The sequence below is a fragment of the Pelophylax lessonae genome, assembly GCF_965119305.1.
Source record: "Pelophylax lessonae genome assembly, chromosome: 5".
Classification (NCBI taxonomy): domain Eukaryota; kingdom Metazoa; phylum Chordata; class Amphibia; order Anura; family Ranidae; genus Pelophylax; species Pelophylax lessonae.
Window position 1 is genome coordinate 183,934,305 of NC_138772.1, and position 17,764 is coordinate 183,952,068.

Here is a 17,764-nt window from a genome sequence, read left to right on the forward strand (position 1 = left end):
TGGCCTGGCCATTGAGACCCAGGTACTGAAGGACAAGGAAGTGTCAGCTTCAGTTATTCCTACCTCTAGTTAAAGCAAGGAAAGCGACTTCCAGCACATGGAAGTCTTATATTTGCGTGGTGTGAATCTCTTGGATTTCCCCCACATACCTATTCGGTGATCCGAATCTTGGTCTTTCTGCAACAAGGGGTTGAGCAGAAATTGTCCTTGAGCACTATCAAGGGTCAGGTTTCAGCGTTAGCAATCTTCTTTCAGAAACCTTTGGCTAATCATTCCTTGGTGCGGAATTTCATCCAAGGGGTGCGACATCTGGCTCCGCCAGTGCGTGCACCCTTACCGCCTGGGATCTTAATTTAGTGTTGTCAGTTCTTCAGAAACTTCTCTTTGAAGATATTAGGGAGATTCCCTTGCTTACATTATCCCAGAAGGTGGCCTTCTTGGTGGCCATTACTTCTGCACGCAGGGTGTCAGAACTGGCCGCATTATCTTGTCGTTCCCCATTTCTGGTGGTTCATAGGGATAAGGTGGTTCTTCTTCCGAATCCATCCTTCCTTCCTAAAGTGGTTTTCAGAGTTTTCATCTGAATAAAAATATTGTGTTACCTTCCCCGTGTCCTAAGACTAGCCATCCTTGGGAGCTGCATTACACTCCTTGGATGGGGTTCAGAAGGATACACTTGACTACTACGAACTTGTTTTCGTAAGACAGACTCACTTTTTGTGATCACTGATAGCCCTTGAAGGGGGTTGCCTGTGTCTGCCGCGACCATATCTAGATGGATCAGTCAGACGGTGGTACAGGCTTATTCTATTAAGGGTCGGAATCCTCCGTTCCCTGTTAAGGCGCACTCTACCCGGGCGCCTAGTGTCTCCTGGGTCTTCCGCCATCAGGCGTCAGCGATCCAGGTTTTCGAGGCGATGACTTGATCGTTGGTTCATACCTTTACAACATTTTATAAAGTTGATGTGATGGCATCGTCAGATGCCTCTTTTGGCCACAAGGTTCTGCAGGAGACTGTTGGTCTACCTCAAGGGTTTGTTGGGTGTTTCACTTAGGTCTCATCTTTGTGCTCGATGAGTCCTTGATGCTTCTGGTTGGCTCCGATTGGGCCTTCTGGATTTTGATTTCTGTAATCCTACCCCTCATTTGTGGTACTGCTTTGGGACGTCCCGAGTTGTTATTAATCAACGAGGACTACGTCTGTCAATGAGCGACAGAGAAAAATTGATTTTTGTAAAATCTTACCGTAAAATCCTTTTCTCTTAAGCTCATTGACAGACGTAGTACCCGCCCCTCTGTTTTGAGTTGGGTTGGGTTAAATTCTCTAAACACTGCTTTGTGACATAACTGATTTGCTGTAGCAGGAAGTGAGAGGATATACCCTCTGGGACTGCCCCTAGGATGTGGCCAGAACGTTTTCTTTCCTGTCTAGTCCAACTCCTGTAGAGGGCAGCATAACCCGAGTTGTTATTAATCAACGAGGACTACGTCTGTCAATGAGCTTAAGAGAAAAGGATTTTACGGTAAGATTTTACAAAAATCCATTTTTTCTCCTGCAGACTATTAAAGGCAAGGTACCTCGTCGTAACGTGGGCCTTCCTTTTCAGGTCATAAGAATTTTTTTCGTCCCTTTCAGGGCCTCTTCTGGAGGATCAAAACGAACCTGGTCTGGCAAGCCAAGATCAGGCTTCTCCAGACCCGTGGACAAGGCTTCTTCTGCATGAAGATGCGCCCTTGCCCGTATGGGGGAGTGGGGGGATGTCTTTGCTGGTTTCCGGACTTCCCAGGTGCTAGGCAAGTGGGTCCACTAAGTCATTCGGTCCGGCTACAAGATCGAGTTTCGCTCTTGTCCCCAGGCAAGGCTTTTCCTTCCAACTTGTGCCTGTCCCCAGACCGCTTAAAGGGCCTGTTTGAGCGGTACTAGGCCTGTTCGTTTAAGGGGTGATTGTCCCGGTTCCGACCTCAAAATGTTTTCAGGGTTTTTACTCGAACCTGTTCACAGTTCCCAGGAAGGAAGGCAAAGTGTGTCCAATCCTGGACCTCAAGGCGCTAACGTGTTTGTGCGGGTGCAGAAGTTCAGAATGGAGTCCATTCGAACAGTGGTGGCATCCCTGCATCAGGGGGATTTCCTCACCTCTATCGTTATCAAGGATGCCTGCCTTCTCATTCCAATATGTGCCCATCACTAGCTTTTTCTCCGCTTTGCTGTCGGAGAGGAGCATTATCAGTTTGTGGCCTTACCCTTTGGTTTCGCATCTGCTCCTCGGATCTTCACAAAAGTGTTAGCCCCAGTGCTAGCTTTGCTATGCCAATGGGGGATCGCGGTAATGGGCTACTTGGACAATCTCCTTCTGCGAGAGGAGTCTCCCTCTCCCCTGGTGGATAATCTGGAGATCACAATACAAACTCTGCGGGAGTTCGGCTGGATTGTAAATTTTCAGAAGTCTGCTCTGGTTCCGTCCACAAAGGTGGACTATCTGGGCCTGACTCTGGACTCAGCCTTAATCAGAGTGCTCCTTCCCCTGGACAAACTCCAGAAATTGCAGGCTGCAATTCGCCTCCTGCTGTCCAACAAATGGTAATCCCTCCTGACTTGCATGCAGGTGCTGAGCCTGATGGTGTCTACCTTTTGAGGCGGTTCCGTTTGCACAGTTCCATACGAGGTCCCTGCAAAGGGAAATTCTGACCAAATGGGACAAGACTCTGCAGTCTGTGGACAATCAGATCCTGCTGAGTCGGGGCACGAAGGAGTCCCTGATTCATTCTCCAGGCGCTTTCGCTGGGAAAATCGTTTCTTCCTCTTGTATTGGACAGTGGTCACCACGGATACCAGCCTGTCCAGCTGCGGAGGCGTGCCCGGCAAGCATTCTGCTCAGGGGATCTGGACTCTGGAAGTGTCCAAACTACTGATCAATGTCTTGGAACTCCAGGCGAGGTAGCCAGCATTCTAAGGTGTGCAGAACGGTTCGTTACAGCCCTCACTGCCGTACACATTCCCGGGTGGAAAATTGTCAGGAGTTGGTGCACGGGGAGTGGTCCCTTTATTCGGAGGTGTTTCATCAGCTGTGTCCCCGAGGTGGATCTGTTGGCGTCTTGGCTCAAAAAGGTGCAGAGGTTTGTTTCTTTGTCAAGGGATCCTCTGGCAGACGCCACAGATGCGCTGGTGGCTCCATGGGGGTCAGTATCGGCTGATTGACGCCTTCCCTTCTCTCAAGCTTCTGCCTAGACTTCTACGCAGTTTCGAGGCAGAAGCGCAGGATCGCGCGAGGACTCTGGTAAGTATTGGGAAGGATGGGGGGAGCTGATACTTTTACCTAAACATTTTTTACCCTAATGCATGGAATGCGTTAAAGTAGATGTAAACCCTCACATATACCCAGTAAATTTAACAGCCTCAGATGATACACAGAGATGAGACAAATCTCCCTACATAGGTTTTACATGTATATCTGCTGTCTTCAGCTTTCTATATTCTTTAGAAAGTGCACATCATGTTAGAAATTGTTCTTTCTGTTTCAAGCAAGGAGGGGGGAGGCGCCACTAAGTGTAGTATTAGACTGTAACCATTTATTGTGCAAGATTAAGAACACTTACAGGAAATAAAAGCAATTCATGTCCGTCATAAGATGTGTGGTCCCAGATGTTTGCAATGGTCCTGTGAGCTTAACAATCTCCCTGAACACCCTCCTTCTTGAGGTCAGTAGAAGGAGCTGTGAGCTCTGAGCACGTAGCCTCCGCCTCCTTGTCTGACAGCCCATGATCCAGACTTCCGCCCCACAGCGGTGACATCTTTCCCGCTTCTGCATTCCACGCTGGTTAGCGTGGAGGTTCACTGCTGGACATTCAGACACCAACAACCTTCTCTTGGTGTTCGGGGAGATTGTGAAGCCTCACAGGGCCACTACAAAGATCTAGGACCACACATCTTATGACGGGATTGAATTGCTTTTATTTCCTGTAAGTGTTCTTAATCTTGCACAATAAATGGTTACAGTCTAATACTACACTTAGTGGCACCTCCTCCCTCCTTGCTTCCCACATGTCTTACAGAGCTTCTGGACACAATCTGAGGATGGCTGCCTCGTTATAAGTGCCCATTTCCATCTGCTTGGACAGTAGACCTTTAATACACCTATTTTATACAGTATGTTCGGCCAGAGGCATTTGACTTTTGGAGTGCCAGAATCTTTCTGTGTATCATTCTTCTGTTTTAGCTGTGGGAGGGGAGTCTAGGCATACACTGTGTGTGAGCTGCTTTGAGGAAAGGCAAACACCCTCCCTCTACATAGGCAGATAAACGAAGAAACATGCAGAGCTGTGCTGTGAATAGACAAGCTCTCTGCTTAGCTGTCTCTAGGTCCCTTTCCAACACAAATTTTCTGCTTCTTTTATCTCTTGTGCTGGAGAACTTGTCAGAATTTATCATATTGATAACAGAGGAATGACAGGGCTTTAGAGATAATGACAGGACTTTAGAGGTAAACACTACAGATATATGTGCCCAGGTCATATTTTATGAATATATAAATATGAATATTTTACATCCACTTTAAGATATAAAAGTTTAGGCTTTAGAACCACTTTAAAGCTTATCTAAAGGCAAAACTTTTTATTTCATTTTGTATAGTGCATGGGAGGGTTGAATTGCTGTTTATTTGCCATATGTTTAGAGATTTCCCTTCACTCCTTGTCCTGTAGACTCAACAGATCATTAGATAATATGTAAACAATATAAAGGACATCCCCTCTAAGTTGTTTCAGTAACAACTGTTCCAAGTGCATTGGAAGATTTTATTCCTCTTCTGGTGGCTGTCTAAAATTTGGAGTTTACCCTCATTTTCTTTCTTGGGAGAATAGTGATCGGGACAATTAGAGAGAGGAAATCTCACGAACAGGAACACCAAAAGCTATAAACCTGGTTCTAGCCCAACATCACTATCCAAATAATTTAAAAAGGATTGCCTTTAATTTGACTTTCGTTTGGTTAGTAGTTTCCTATCACCAGAAAGTTTATTTGTTCCCCATTTCCATGTCTCATGCTTCAAATGTTGTGACAAAGCTTTTTCGGTGTTTCCTTGTAGAATTTGTCTTATTTCCAAAAAGGAATTAAGTTGGCCAACTGGTAAGGTCTAAATGAATCAGTGATTTTCATCCAAGAGCTGGCGTTCTGATTGAATGAGCTCAGGAGAACATTTGTTCCTCTCGCTGTTATTATTGTATTTGATTCCTGGCTGCCCATCACCACTCAATGTTCTTTTTGCAGTTAATTAAGAGTTATTTTTGAAATTATGATGTGCATTTTGTTTGACTAATTACTGTCATGGTTTTTGAGAACCTGATGTTTAATAGGATCATGATAGCTGTAGAAGATTATTGCACAATTCAGATATCTGCAATACTGATTATTCTTCCTTACCAATCTTAGTCTTTTCCACTCACCAGAAAGTTGTGTCCCCCATTTACATGTCCCTCTGCTTCGTATGTTGTGACAAGACTGATTCAGTGTCTCCTTGTAGAATTTGTCTTCTTTCCAAAAAGGATTTAAACTGGCCAACTCGGAAAGTCTGGATGAATCATAGTGATTTTCATCCAGGAGCTGATTGAATGAGCCCGAGAGAACATTTGTTCCTCTTGCTGTTATTATCGTATTTGGTTTCTGGCTGCTCATCACAGCTCAATGTTCTTTTTAAAGAGGTATTTTTGAAATTATGATGTGCATTTTGTTTGTCTAATAGCTAGTGATCATGACAATTATAGTAGGATATTGCACACTGCAGATTTCTAAAATACTGATTTTTTTATTTTTATTTAATGAACACCTTTATGTCAGTAAATAATATGGGGGCTGCCATTGTTGGCCTTGTTCTGAAAATGCTATTACTTCTAAATCATTGACTTGGAACTATAATGCAACAAATAAAAGCAGAATAAAAGTCAGAATTCTGTATCTTTATACTTTTTTTGGGTGATTGGATCAAAGTAATGAAGCCAAAAGAATCAGCATGACAGCCAGATATCTAGCAAAAGGAGAGGTCATGACAGCTTACATTTTTCTCTTGTAAGAGGTTGCCTCTAAAATGTATCATAAAGCCAAAACTTTTTGTTCAGAGTCATGAGGAGGTACAACTTCTGTCAGATTTTTATTGCAGTATGTGTCCCAGTTGGGCAGAAATACCCTCACTATATCCTATATGTCCTCTTGACCACTGTTATTGGTACTTAAAGTAGCAAAAGAAAAACTTAGAGTCATCAACAGAACTTAAAGCGGAGTTCCACCCTAAATTTATACTTACCTCCATCTTCTCGCGCCGAGTCACCTGAAAAACAAATGGATAATCACAATTTTTTTTTTTTTTTTTTTTTACTTACCTTGTAGAGAAAATATACTCACCCTACTTCCTTCTTCCTCCCCTCGGCGCCCGCGGCGATTCGTCACTTCCTGGCTTTTGCAATGATTCCTGGGAGCTGAACATCATTGCTCCCAGGAATCATTGCGCCTGCACCGGCCCCGACGTCAGTTCTGGGGCGCGCGCGTCATTCCCTTCTAAACAGCTTCTGGGCATGCCCAGAAGCTGTGGAGGGATGACGCGCGTGCACCGGAAGGGACGTCGGGGCCGGTGCAGTGCATCGTGGGACCGAAGAAGAAGGAAGAGGACGCGGAAGAGGATCACGCTGGCTTCAAGCTGCCCACACCTGAGATGGCAGTGCTGGACAAGACATTTTCAAGGTAAGTATTTCTCCCAAAAGGTAAGTGCAACCCGGGACAGATCAGAGGCTAGCCATTGTGGAATGTGCTAGCCCTGACTGTCCCGGGGGTATTTTTATTAAAAAATGTATAACCAGGGTGGAACTCCGCTTTAAAGTGGTTGTAAAGGCAGAAGGTTTTTTTTATCTTAATGCATTCTGGCGCAGCATTTGTGCAGTAGCTCCTCTCAACCCCTAATACTTACCTGAGCTCCATCTCGATTCAGCGATGTCCGCGAGTGCCTCGGCCGTCCGGGACTCTCCCTCCTGATTGGCAGAGACTCGGCAGTGGCACCATTGGCTCCCACTGCTATCAAATTCAGTTAGCCAACCAGGAGAGAGAGGGGGTTTGGGTCGAACTGCACCTCTGTGTATGACTAGAAACACAGAGCTGCAACTTGGCACAGGTGCCCCCATAGCAAGCTGCTTGCTTTGGGGGCACTTAACAGGAGGAAGGGGCCTGGAGTACCAAAGAGGGACCCGAGAAGAGGAGAATCTGGGCTGCTCTGTGCAAAACCACGGCACAGAGCAGGTAAGTATAACATGTTTGTTATTTTTAGAGAAAAAAAAGATACTTTACAATCACTTAAAATAGACGGGGGATCTTCTTATAGGGACACTTACACTGGTGACAACTCACCATTTCCTGTTGTGTCTACAGGACAGAACGTAAATAAGACTTCTCAAATTGGACATAAAATGGCCAAAAAATGTGATCAGGGTTTTAACCATTTCAATCCTATCCAAAACATTTTTGGCTTTACATCTGCTTTAAGCCATTTTTTTTTTTATAAATTTTAATATGCAAAGTAATCACACATTAAAAGGATTTAATGATGTTCACAAATGCAGTATGTACGGTACTTGGATTTAAGCACTCCTTTGTTCTTTATCTTCTACTTTATGATAAAAAGCTGCATCATTCAAATAACAAGAAAAAATTAATTGACGTATCTACCGACCTTACACATATCTGTTTTTAAGTAAACCTGTCAGCAGTTTGAAACTTAGTATACAACTCTAGCCAGAAGGCATCCTATGTGCCTTTCTGAAACTAGAGTTTCCTTATTAGGTGTTTGGATATTTATGACTTCAGAGCGTAATCCCAACCAATACCAAAGCTCCCCCCTGTCCAGAATCCAAACTGTCCACACAGTTGCTCTGCTGAGACCTCAGATAACTCTCTCTAACAACAGAGCAGGAACAAATTATAACACTGGTCTCTGCATGGCAGTGGCTGAGGCAAGGTTTTCTGCATTTAGGTCTAAATTCCTCAGTTAACGGCTTTAATACAGCCAGTTCTGTCCGGTACTTTGATACAATCAGTTATGTGCCTGGAACAAGGGAACCAGAGGACCTGGGGGCGATGTAAAAAGGTCACGGAAGATACCTGTCCCCTTGGCCCCTATGCACAGGCTGATATAGCATCACATAATGTGTCTGCTGATATTGAGATGCTTATTTCCACTTTTTGTGAAAGCCTTAGCGCCATTGTAATTGATCCTTTTCCATCTCGCCATGCAAGAAGAGACTTGCTAAGTGTAAAAACACTTGTCCGGTTCAGGACCAAAAAAAATGCACATTTTATGGTCACTGAAGAGATTTTGCCCTACTTCTCCTTTAATAACTCTACCCCTGCACCATCATTTCTTTTATCTTTCTTGTCCAAGACAGCCAGATTTGCAGGACTCCCTGCGCCATTTCTAAGATTTAGGGAATAGTCATTGTACCTCGAGAGGACAGATTAATAAATTTGTACTATCACAAGTTCATGATAAGCTCAAGAGAGTGGTTAGTCCTGTCTTGGACCAAAAACATACACAGTAATTTTTCATGCTGTCCTTGGGCCATTGGACTATTCCTTATTCCTAGAGTGGCCTCTATGGTCCTGAAACCCTTTTGAACCTTCTATGAACTCATACAGGTCTCCTGATATATTTTTTCCCCCTCAATTTATTCAGAAACATGCATAGGACAGTTTACATGTTAGAGCCTATGCCTGGGTGATCATCTCCAAAAGTGTTGCTCTCCAACTCCAGCTTTGTCTGGAATACTTGGGCTTATTTCTACTCACAGCTCAAAAACAGGCCTCTTTGTGCTAGAAGGTGTTAATTTGCACAAGTATTCTGGAAGCCTCAGGAAGTCCTCTTTAGGATGTCCTACTCGCCCAATTTCTCAATACAGACCTCTTAAATGCCACATCTGGTTAGGAAAGTAATACTTAGTATCCTTCTTGTGCTGATCATATTTTTGTCTAGCAAATCAGGAAACTCAATCAATCCTGTGCATGGAGAGGTTATTCCTAACACACAAATAATAGTGCTTATTGAAAAAGCCGGCTTTGCAAGTCCCTGGTTCAGGTTTCCTGAAAAAGTGTTTGGCTCACCTCTTCTTAATGCTCAAAATATATCCTTGCCCATGAGTATGCATCTAAACTGCTTTACCGGTGGTACTTGCCCCCTGATCGCATCTCTCGGTTCACTCCCAGCCTGTCTCCAATGTGTTTTCGAGGCTGTAGAGAGCGTGGCACTTTGCTTCACATCTGGTGGACCTCCCCCAAGGCAATCCACTTTAAGACCCAGGTATACACAGTGATCAGAACTGTACTGAATGTACATTTGGCCCGTGATCTGTTGGAGGCTTTGCTTCACCAGCCTGTTGCGCTTTTGTCCAGAAATCAGAGGAAATTCGTAATCTTCGTTTTTCCTGGCAGCTCGCCAGACACTGGCTAAAGCCTCGAGACAACAATTTCTTAACCTAGCAGAGGCTAAGCAATGCCTCATGGGGACTATGGTGCACAAGAAGCTCACCTCAGTTTTGTATGACACGCACGCCAAATTTTTGAAGGTATGGGAACCTTGGGTTGCCCATATCAACAGTTTGAACCTTGACCGATTTTTTGCTCTCGACTTAATAATGATCGCTAAGCAGCTTTTAGCTGTGGACAAGTGGCTGTATCCTGAGGGACTGCTTTCCCCTCTGACCTTGTCCTGCCCTTCTTCTCTTTCTTCCTTTACACTCCTGCTACTATTAGGGACTCCCTTTGTCCTTCTGTTTGCTGGCCTACTATTTAGTGCCATAAATTTATTACATACATTGCCTTAAAAAAGTATTCATACCCCTTGAAATTTTCCACATTTTGTCATGTTACAACCATAAATGTAAATGTATTTTATTGTGATTTCATGTGATTGACCAACACAAAGTGGCACATAATTGTGAAGTGGAAGGAAAATGATAAATGTTTTTTACATTTTTACAAATATCTGAAAAGTGTGGTGTGCATTTGTATTCAGCCCCCCCCCCCCCCCCCCCAGTCAGTACTTTGTAGAACCACCTTTCGCTGCTATTACATCTGCAAGTCTTTTTGGGTATGTCTCTACCACTCTAGAGAGTGAAACTTTTGCCCATTCTTCTTTGCAAAATAGCTCAAGCTCTGTCAGATTGGATGGAGAGGATCTGTGAACAGCAATTTTTAGGTCTTGCCAAAGATTCCAAAAGACCACAGCACCTTCTTCCACATTTTTGCTCTGTCTCCACATGGCTTTTCATAAACTGTAATTGGATTTCTTATGGCTTTCTTTTAACAAAGGTTTTCTTCCTGCCATTCTTCTATAAAGGGCAGATTTGTGGAGTGCATGACTAATAGTTGTCCTGAGGACAGATTCTCCTACCTGAGCTGTGGATCTCTGTAGCTCCTCCAGAGTTACCATGGCTTCTTGTTGCTTTTCTGATTAATGCTCCCCTTGCCTGACCTGTCAGTTTAGGTGGACGGCCATGTCTTGGTAGGTTTGCAGTTGTGCCATACTTTTTCAATTTTTGGATAATGGATTGAACAGTGCTCCATGAGATGTTCAAAGCTTGGGATGTTTTTTTTTTTAAAGCCTAACCCTGCTTTAAAACTTCCTTAAGCCTTTCTTGGACCCTACCATTCTTAACCTACGCCCCATCTCCTTGCTCCCCTTTTTCTCCAAACTCCTTGAACGCCTGGTCTACAACCAACTGGGTGACCACCTCATTAAGAATAAGCTCCTTGATCCCCTTCAGTCTGGATTTCGCCCTCAACACTCCACAGAAACTGTTCTCCTTAAAGTCACAAACGACCTACTAACAGCAAAAACCAATGGACACTGTTCTGTACTCCTACTTCTGGACCTTTCGGCTGCCTTTGATATGGTTGACCACCCCCTCCTCCTCAATAAACTTTACTCCTTTGGTCTCTGTGACTGTGCTCTTTGCTGGCTCCCATCCTACCTATCCCGCAGCACCTTTAGTGTCACTAAAAATTCTACTTCCTCTTCTCCTCTTCTTTTCTCTGTCGGGGTCCCCCAAGGTTCTGTTCATGGACCTCTCCTATTCTCAATGTAAACCTCCTCCCTGGGTCAGCCTCCCATGGCTTTCATCATATGTTCTACGTTGACGACACACAAATCTATCTCTCTAATCCCTAGCTCACTCTATAAGTTTCCTCACGCATCACTAATTTACTAACAGAAATATCAGTCTGGATGTCCAACCACTTCCTCCAGCTCGACCTGTCTAAAACCAAGCTCATAATATTTCCTCCCCCATGTGCCCCTTCCCCTGACTTTTTTGTCAAGATCAATGGCACAACCATCAACCCATCCCCGCATGCCAGGGTGCTAGGTGTTATCATAGACTCTAAACTCTTCTTTCAGCCCCACATCCAATCATGTTCCAAAGCTTGCTGCCTCAACCTCCGCAACATCTCCAAAATATGCCCCTTCCTAACCAATGCCTTGACTACTGCAACTGCCTCCTCACTGGCTTACCTTTACCTAGACTTTCCCCCGATTCAGTCCACCATGAATGCTGCTGTCAGACTCATCTACTCTGCCAATCCCTCCACTGGCCGCCATTCAAAATATTAACAATAACTTACAAAGCCTTTCACAACTTGGCCCCAGCTACATCACTAACCTATTCTCAAAATACCAACCAAATCATTCTCTTCTCTTCTCCCAAGACTTCCTGCTCTCTAGTTCTCTTGTCATCTCCTCTCATGCTCACCTCCAGGACTTCTCCCAATTCTCTTCCATTCTTTGGAATTCCCTACCCCCATCTGTCCGACTATCTCTCACTCTATCCACTTTTAGGCAATCCCTGAAAACATTTCCTCAGAGAAGCCTGTCTTGCCTCCACCTAACAGCTGTACTTTTATTTTCTCCATCTGCTCATCCCCCACAGTTATTACTTTTTGTATCACTTGACCCTCCCTTTTAGATTGTAAACTCTAACGAGGAGGGCCCTCTGATCCCTCCTGTATTCAATTGTATTGTAACTATACTGTTTGCCCTAATGTAAAGCGCTACGCAAACCGTTGGGGCTATTTAAATCCTGTATAATAATAATAATAATGATATTGTCCCTTGGACACTGCTAAACAATCTTTCGACCCAGAGCACAAAGATAAACATTTTTCCCTGAAATAATCGATTTCTATGTCAAATGTGAGTTATTCTGGATGTGTTAAACCTCGTCCCTATATTTAGCAAGTTACTCATGTTGTAACTTAGACATAGGATCCCATAGTACTAACATCAAAGATATTAATTGCTCCCTGGCCTTAAAGTGACACCAGAGGAAGTGTTAATTGCCATAATTCATTCACATAAATTATATATCATGCCGCTGTATTTTTATTTTTTTTTTCAAAGTACCTTATTTCTGCAGGGAAAGATCCTTGGGAGGGGCTTCAATTACTCTGCTTATATTTGCTCTCTATAGTATAAGCCTGTGTCTTTCGAGCCCTGATTGATGCTGTGCCAGTCACATAAGTAAAAAAAAAAAAACTGTTTCAGAGAAGCAATTCAAATGAAATTATAAATATCAAAAAACTGCTATATAGCTCCCAATAAATCTTCATTGAATATTTGATGTGTATTTTTTGTGGATTAATATGTAGTCTAAGATGACTGACACTGGCATTTATTTTGTTCATGGGGCATTCAATGTTCTATTTTTGACTTTACATGTATTAGCAATTACATTTGATATATTTAATACTGATTTTCAATAAAACTAAGCTTTGTTGTGAGTCTCTTAGTAAATGTAATCATTCATCATATTATATCCCGCCCCCATAGTGTTTAGCAATAGGTGAACATGGAGGAGGAGGTAGGGGAGTATTATTTACCACTGTGTATATGCCCATGTATGTGACTCTCTAGTCATGTGGGCTGCACACATAAAGAAAAAAGAATGAAGAGCTTAGAAGGGAACTGAAATATGAGCATGCTCAGTAGAGGACACCAGCTGGTCTACACAATCTCAGCCAGCCTGCCATGAGGACATTGAGAGGATAGGAGGAACAGCTGAAGGCAGGATTAACCAGGTATGTTTCACTCTACACAAAACCATTGGTTTGTGGCTTTGTAAATATGCATACTTTTATAGTATGTAATGAGCAATTTTTTATAGTCTGGGTTTAATAAAACTTTAACCCAGGCTAATTCTTGATCTTTCTTCTGGAGTACCAGGATCCAAAGTATATTGCCAGGAATTTTCCCTACATGTAACCATGTTCTCAGGCATATTCATAGAGAAAAGAGAAAAACAGATGTCTGAGTGTAGACTGTTATTGATTTATTTCAAATATAAAAAGTAAAACTCACATGAGGATAAAGAGTACAAGCACATCATTAAGGGGTTCACCAAGAGGATATCTAGAGGCGTAGGGGCTAGGTATGCCTGTGCTGTAACTCAAGGAGCTTGTTCTGGTCAGCTTTGTAGTGAGATGAGGGAAAAGCCGGCAAAGAGGGGTGGACAACACGCTGGAATGCAGCACTCCCCTGGATGACGTCACTAGTCTGCGACGCGTTTAGGAGCATGCGCAGTAGAGAATACACCACAATGCACACTCCTCTCTCAGGCGAATAATGGGCGAATTAGCGGTGCTCTTATATGCACCGCCATCTAGTGGAGGTTATAGATAATAATCGGCAACTCAGTTTTAAATGGCCATAGATGCTATTTTACCTAGGACATATATACAATGGTGATGTAGTATTCATGTGCAAGAAAAAATAGGCATATTCACCCACAGGCATTTTTACTCTACTAACAGAAGACTTAAAACCCTTTCCAGTAGAACATTTCCATTTCTGCAAGGCCTCCTTCTGAGTTTATTATTCTACCCAAAGTATATCTGGAAATGCTGGCTGCCTGCTGCACAAACAGAGGTTTTTGTGCTCAGAATACACTCTGTAACCACGTTTTTTGGTTGATCTCTCATTCAGAATACTCTAAACTGGGTTTTATATCTTTTTTTTTTCCATGAACATTTTTTATTAAAGAAAAAAAGGCATTACAACAAATACCAAACTGAGAGTAAACATTTCCACAGTGTATCAGGACAAAAAGAAATTGCATGGAAAAACAAGAATTCTCACACAGTAGGACACGTTGGATTATACTGCAGTATGTGCTGTACAAAAACTATGCAGGAAAAGAAGCAGTAGTGATAATCTTACAGTAATATGAGCAGGGCAAAGTTGAACATCAACTTGGGCCATAATTGACAGAGGTTTGAATACATGTACCCCAGTGGTACCAGAGAAATGCTGGACAGCCAGGTTGGAAGATGATGCTAATTCCTGAGGCCTAAAATATCCACGTGTCTAAAACAAGGATTTTAGTATCATGGGTACAGTCCGTGGGGGTGCGAGACAATAGGCTAGAGGGTTTTATATCTTTTTAGGTGGACTGGTCTTACACCTGTCCTTTCCTCAAAGATTATAAAAGAAAAGATACTAAAATAGGCAGAACAAAAATTAATCCTCTGTCTTCACTCGTGGCGCAACCTCCTTTTTGGCATTTTGGGTTCTCTGCTTGGCAGAAACCACCCTCTGCACTTATTGAAAATACCTCTTGGTGGATCTCTCCTTCAGCTAGCTCTCTGTTCAGTTTTCACACCTTTGGGTGTGCCTCTGCACCAATTGTGCTCTTTCTTTGAGGAACCTTTCCCATTTCTCTTTAAGAATGGCATAGTTGTGTTCTAAATACTATCTTACCTTTGTGTTTATCTGTGTTGGTTCTACCCTTTCTGCCTCCATTAGGCATAGCCTTTCCACCAGGGTCATTTCTAAGTAAAAAAGCCCCTATGGGTCAGAGGACTTCCTTCCCATCCTACCCTCAGATTCTTATTAGTGGCATCCTGCCTTTATTCTCATCTTCGCCATGTGGATACATTTATTTGCCTCAGGGGCCTACTCCCCTTTCATGAATGCCCCTCCAGCATTGTTTTGAGCTCTTTTCACAAATGGGCTGGTCCATCATCATGCCCGCAAGGCTTGCCATTATACTGTAGTTCCACCACTTGGTCTCCTAATTACATCTTCCTGTCCTAATATGTACAAGTCTAATCTTTTTTTTTTTTTAAAGATTTTTATTGAAATTCAACATAATCACAGAGCATCACATATCACAGTGCAATCAAGGCAGCATACAGCCCCCACCAAGGAGCAGAGAAAAATAATAAACATACACACAATCAGTTACAGGATCAGCAGTACTGCCCCTCGAGCAGGGTGGCACATATAACCCAAACCATGTGACCAGTTGAATTCCCAACACAAGTCCAATCTTTAGCGGTGGTAACTCAAGCTATGCTGCTTGCAACAATCCTGAGAGGCTGGATGGGTTAACCTTTATATCTAGGGGGCCTGTTATTGCCTACCTCTATGTATTGTACTCTAAGATATGGAATTTGCAGGTAGGTCAAAAATCCTCCTTTGATTTGAAAATATACATTTGACAGTCCCAAATTTTATAATGCCCTTTCCAGTTAAAGACCATGCATATTGTATGGAATTTCAGGACTGCCATACAAAGTGAATCTGTAGCCAAACTGTTGACTTTCAAGTGTATATACAGTACATGATTTTAACAAGCAAAAGGTATGCTTTTAAACAATCCCTTGCTGAGTTCTGTAGCTGCAGGCATTGTAGGGAGGTGATGACCAACTGCAAACATTTTCTGATGAAATCACCTGTTTCTTCAGATCGTGTTATTCATTTGTAGCCTTTCTCTATTGTTTACATTCTGTAAAGGATTACAAGAGAATGGATTTATACTCTGACAGTAGATGTGCTTTTCTTATCGCAGGCCTTGGTGAACTGGGATCCAGTAGATAAGACGGTGCTTGCCAATGAGCAGGTGGATGAACATGGTTGTTCTTGGCGTTCTGGAGCAAAGGTGGAGCAAAAGTATCTGAAGCAGTGGTTCCTTAAAACTACAGTTTTTGCGAAGGTATGAAGCATCTACACAAAAATGGAAATTAAAAAGCTTCTGATTATAGTGGACATGGCAAATTTGAACTTGTTATGGTAAAATGAAAGATAAACTAATACAGCTAAGTGATTGATGTTACTGTAGGGTGCCTGTACCTGTCATGTATGACATGCTTACTGTGATTTTTGTGAAGTTTTTTCCTAAAAGAAACCTGATCTAAGAAAATATAAAAAAGGCATCTCCTGCTGAGCTCTCCTTCTGAAGATGCTAGTTGTCTGATTGGCATTTTCATCCAATGACTTTCCAACGCTTTCTGAGTTATTGACCTTGAACAAGTTCTGACTTCACTCTGGCTTTTTAATCTATATACACATCCCAGTCAATAACTCAGAAAGGTTTAAAACCAAAAACATGAAAATAGCAAAGATAGCCCACGGGGTGGCACATGGATAGGGATTTGCCCTTTTTTCAATTTAGGTGCGGAAAAGTTATTTATTAGGTGAACATTTTATGAACTTTAACACTCCTTTTTTTTTGTTTGAATGAATTTACAGTATATGAATTATGATGTTTTATTTATAATTTTTCATATTGAGTACTTCTTTTAACTTTTGGGTAATAATTATATAGTAGTTGTAAAGTGTATTCACCGATTTTACCTACCTTGTATGTTCATCTTTAAGAAAGAAAAGGTACAGCTACAGAGCATCCCATCAGTCAGAGGGACCATTGTAGGTGTAAGAAGCTTTGACTTTGGATTTTATTTTGAAATGACCTCATTCTAGTTGTGTCCATTTATAAAAAAAAAAAAAAAAGGAGCACAGAAAGTTTGGGATGTCAGTAATAGCTACATGTTAGTATTCATCATTAAATTAACTTGGTTTAGTGATCAAAATTAATGTATATATGTAACCAACATTTTTTCTAGCTTTAGATACAGTAGGGAAGAATTAGAACCACTGTCAGCTTTTTATTGCTGTCTGTGTCCGTGCTTAATAGATTTACGCTGTCTAATTTTTTTCTGGTGACCAATGTCACTAAAACAGAAAATGAAGGGAAATCCAAAATGTAATTATCACCAGAACTAGAAATAGGGTAAATCTTCCAGTGGGGATGCCTAATCTGGTCACAACTGTCTAAGAGAGTAATTTCTTACACTTTATAGAGCTTTCATCCCACTTCCTGTTGAGTCTCTTGGACAGGAAGCAAAGCAAAATCTCCCCAGAAGAACACAGACAGCAACAATATACTGACAGAGGTTTTAACTCTTTTTTACTCTACTTAAAAAAAATTAAGGACATACAAAGTAACACTTTTAATACCTGGATAAATAAACTTTTGCAAGCAAACTGAAGAAAATGCCTAGAAGGCTTAGGATTCAAAGTCCATTAAACTCAAGATGAAGTATAAATGTGTATACAGCACAGAGTAATTGTCATAAAAAATCAATGGCTGGTTAGTTTGATCACTAAACCAGTGAAATTCTTTTTAATGCAAAATTCTCTGTGTAGAGAATTTTACAAGTGAAAGCAGAGATAGTTTAATCTCCATGTTCCATTTACTCCATATAATAATATTGTCCATATAATTGTACAAGAATGTTTTTTATTCCTAGTATATATTGGGAAAAATATTTGTCAGCACTTTACACTGTACAGTGCATAAAAGTGCAAATACAGCCGGTAAATTAAGTATTGAACATGTCACCATTTTTCTAAATAAATATATATATATATGTATATATATCCCGAGTGTCCCATGCGCAGCT

At 42.0% G+C, this 17,764-nt stretch overlaps 1 protein-coding gene across 2 annotated transcripts in view; it reads left to right on the forward strand.

Moving 5' to 3' along the window:
* Positions 1-17,764, forward strand: part of LARS2 (leucyl-tRNA synthetase 2, mitochondrial) — a 355,149-nt gene that overhangs the window by 168,354 nt on the left and 169,031 nt on the right. For both annotated transcript variants that reach the window (XM_082258151.1, XM_082258152.1), the window contains exon 7: positions 15,871-16,014. In XM_082258151.1, coding sequence (XP_082114277.1) covers positions 15,871-16,014 — 144 coding nt within the window. The remainder of the gene's footprint in view (positions 1-15,870; positions 16,015-17,764) is intronic.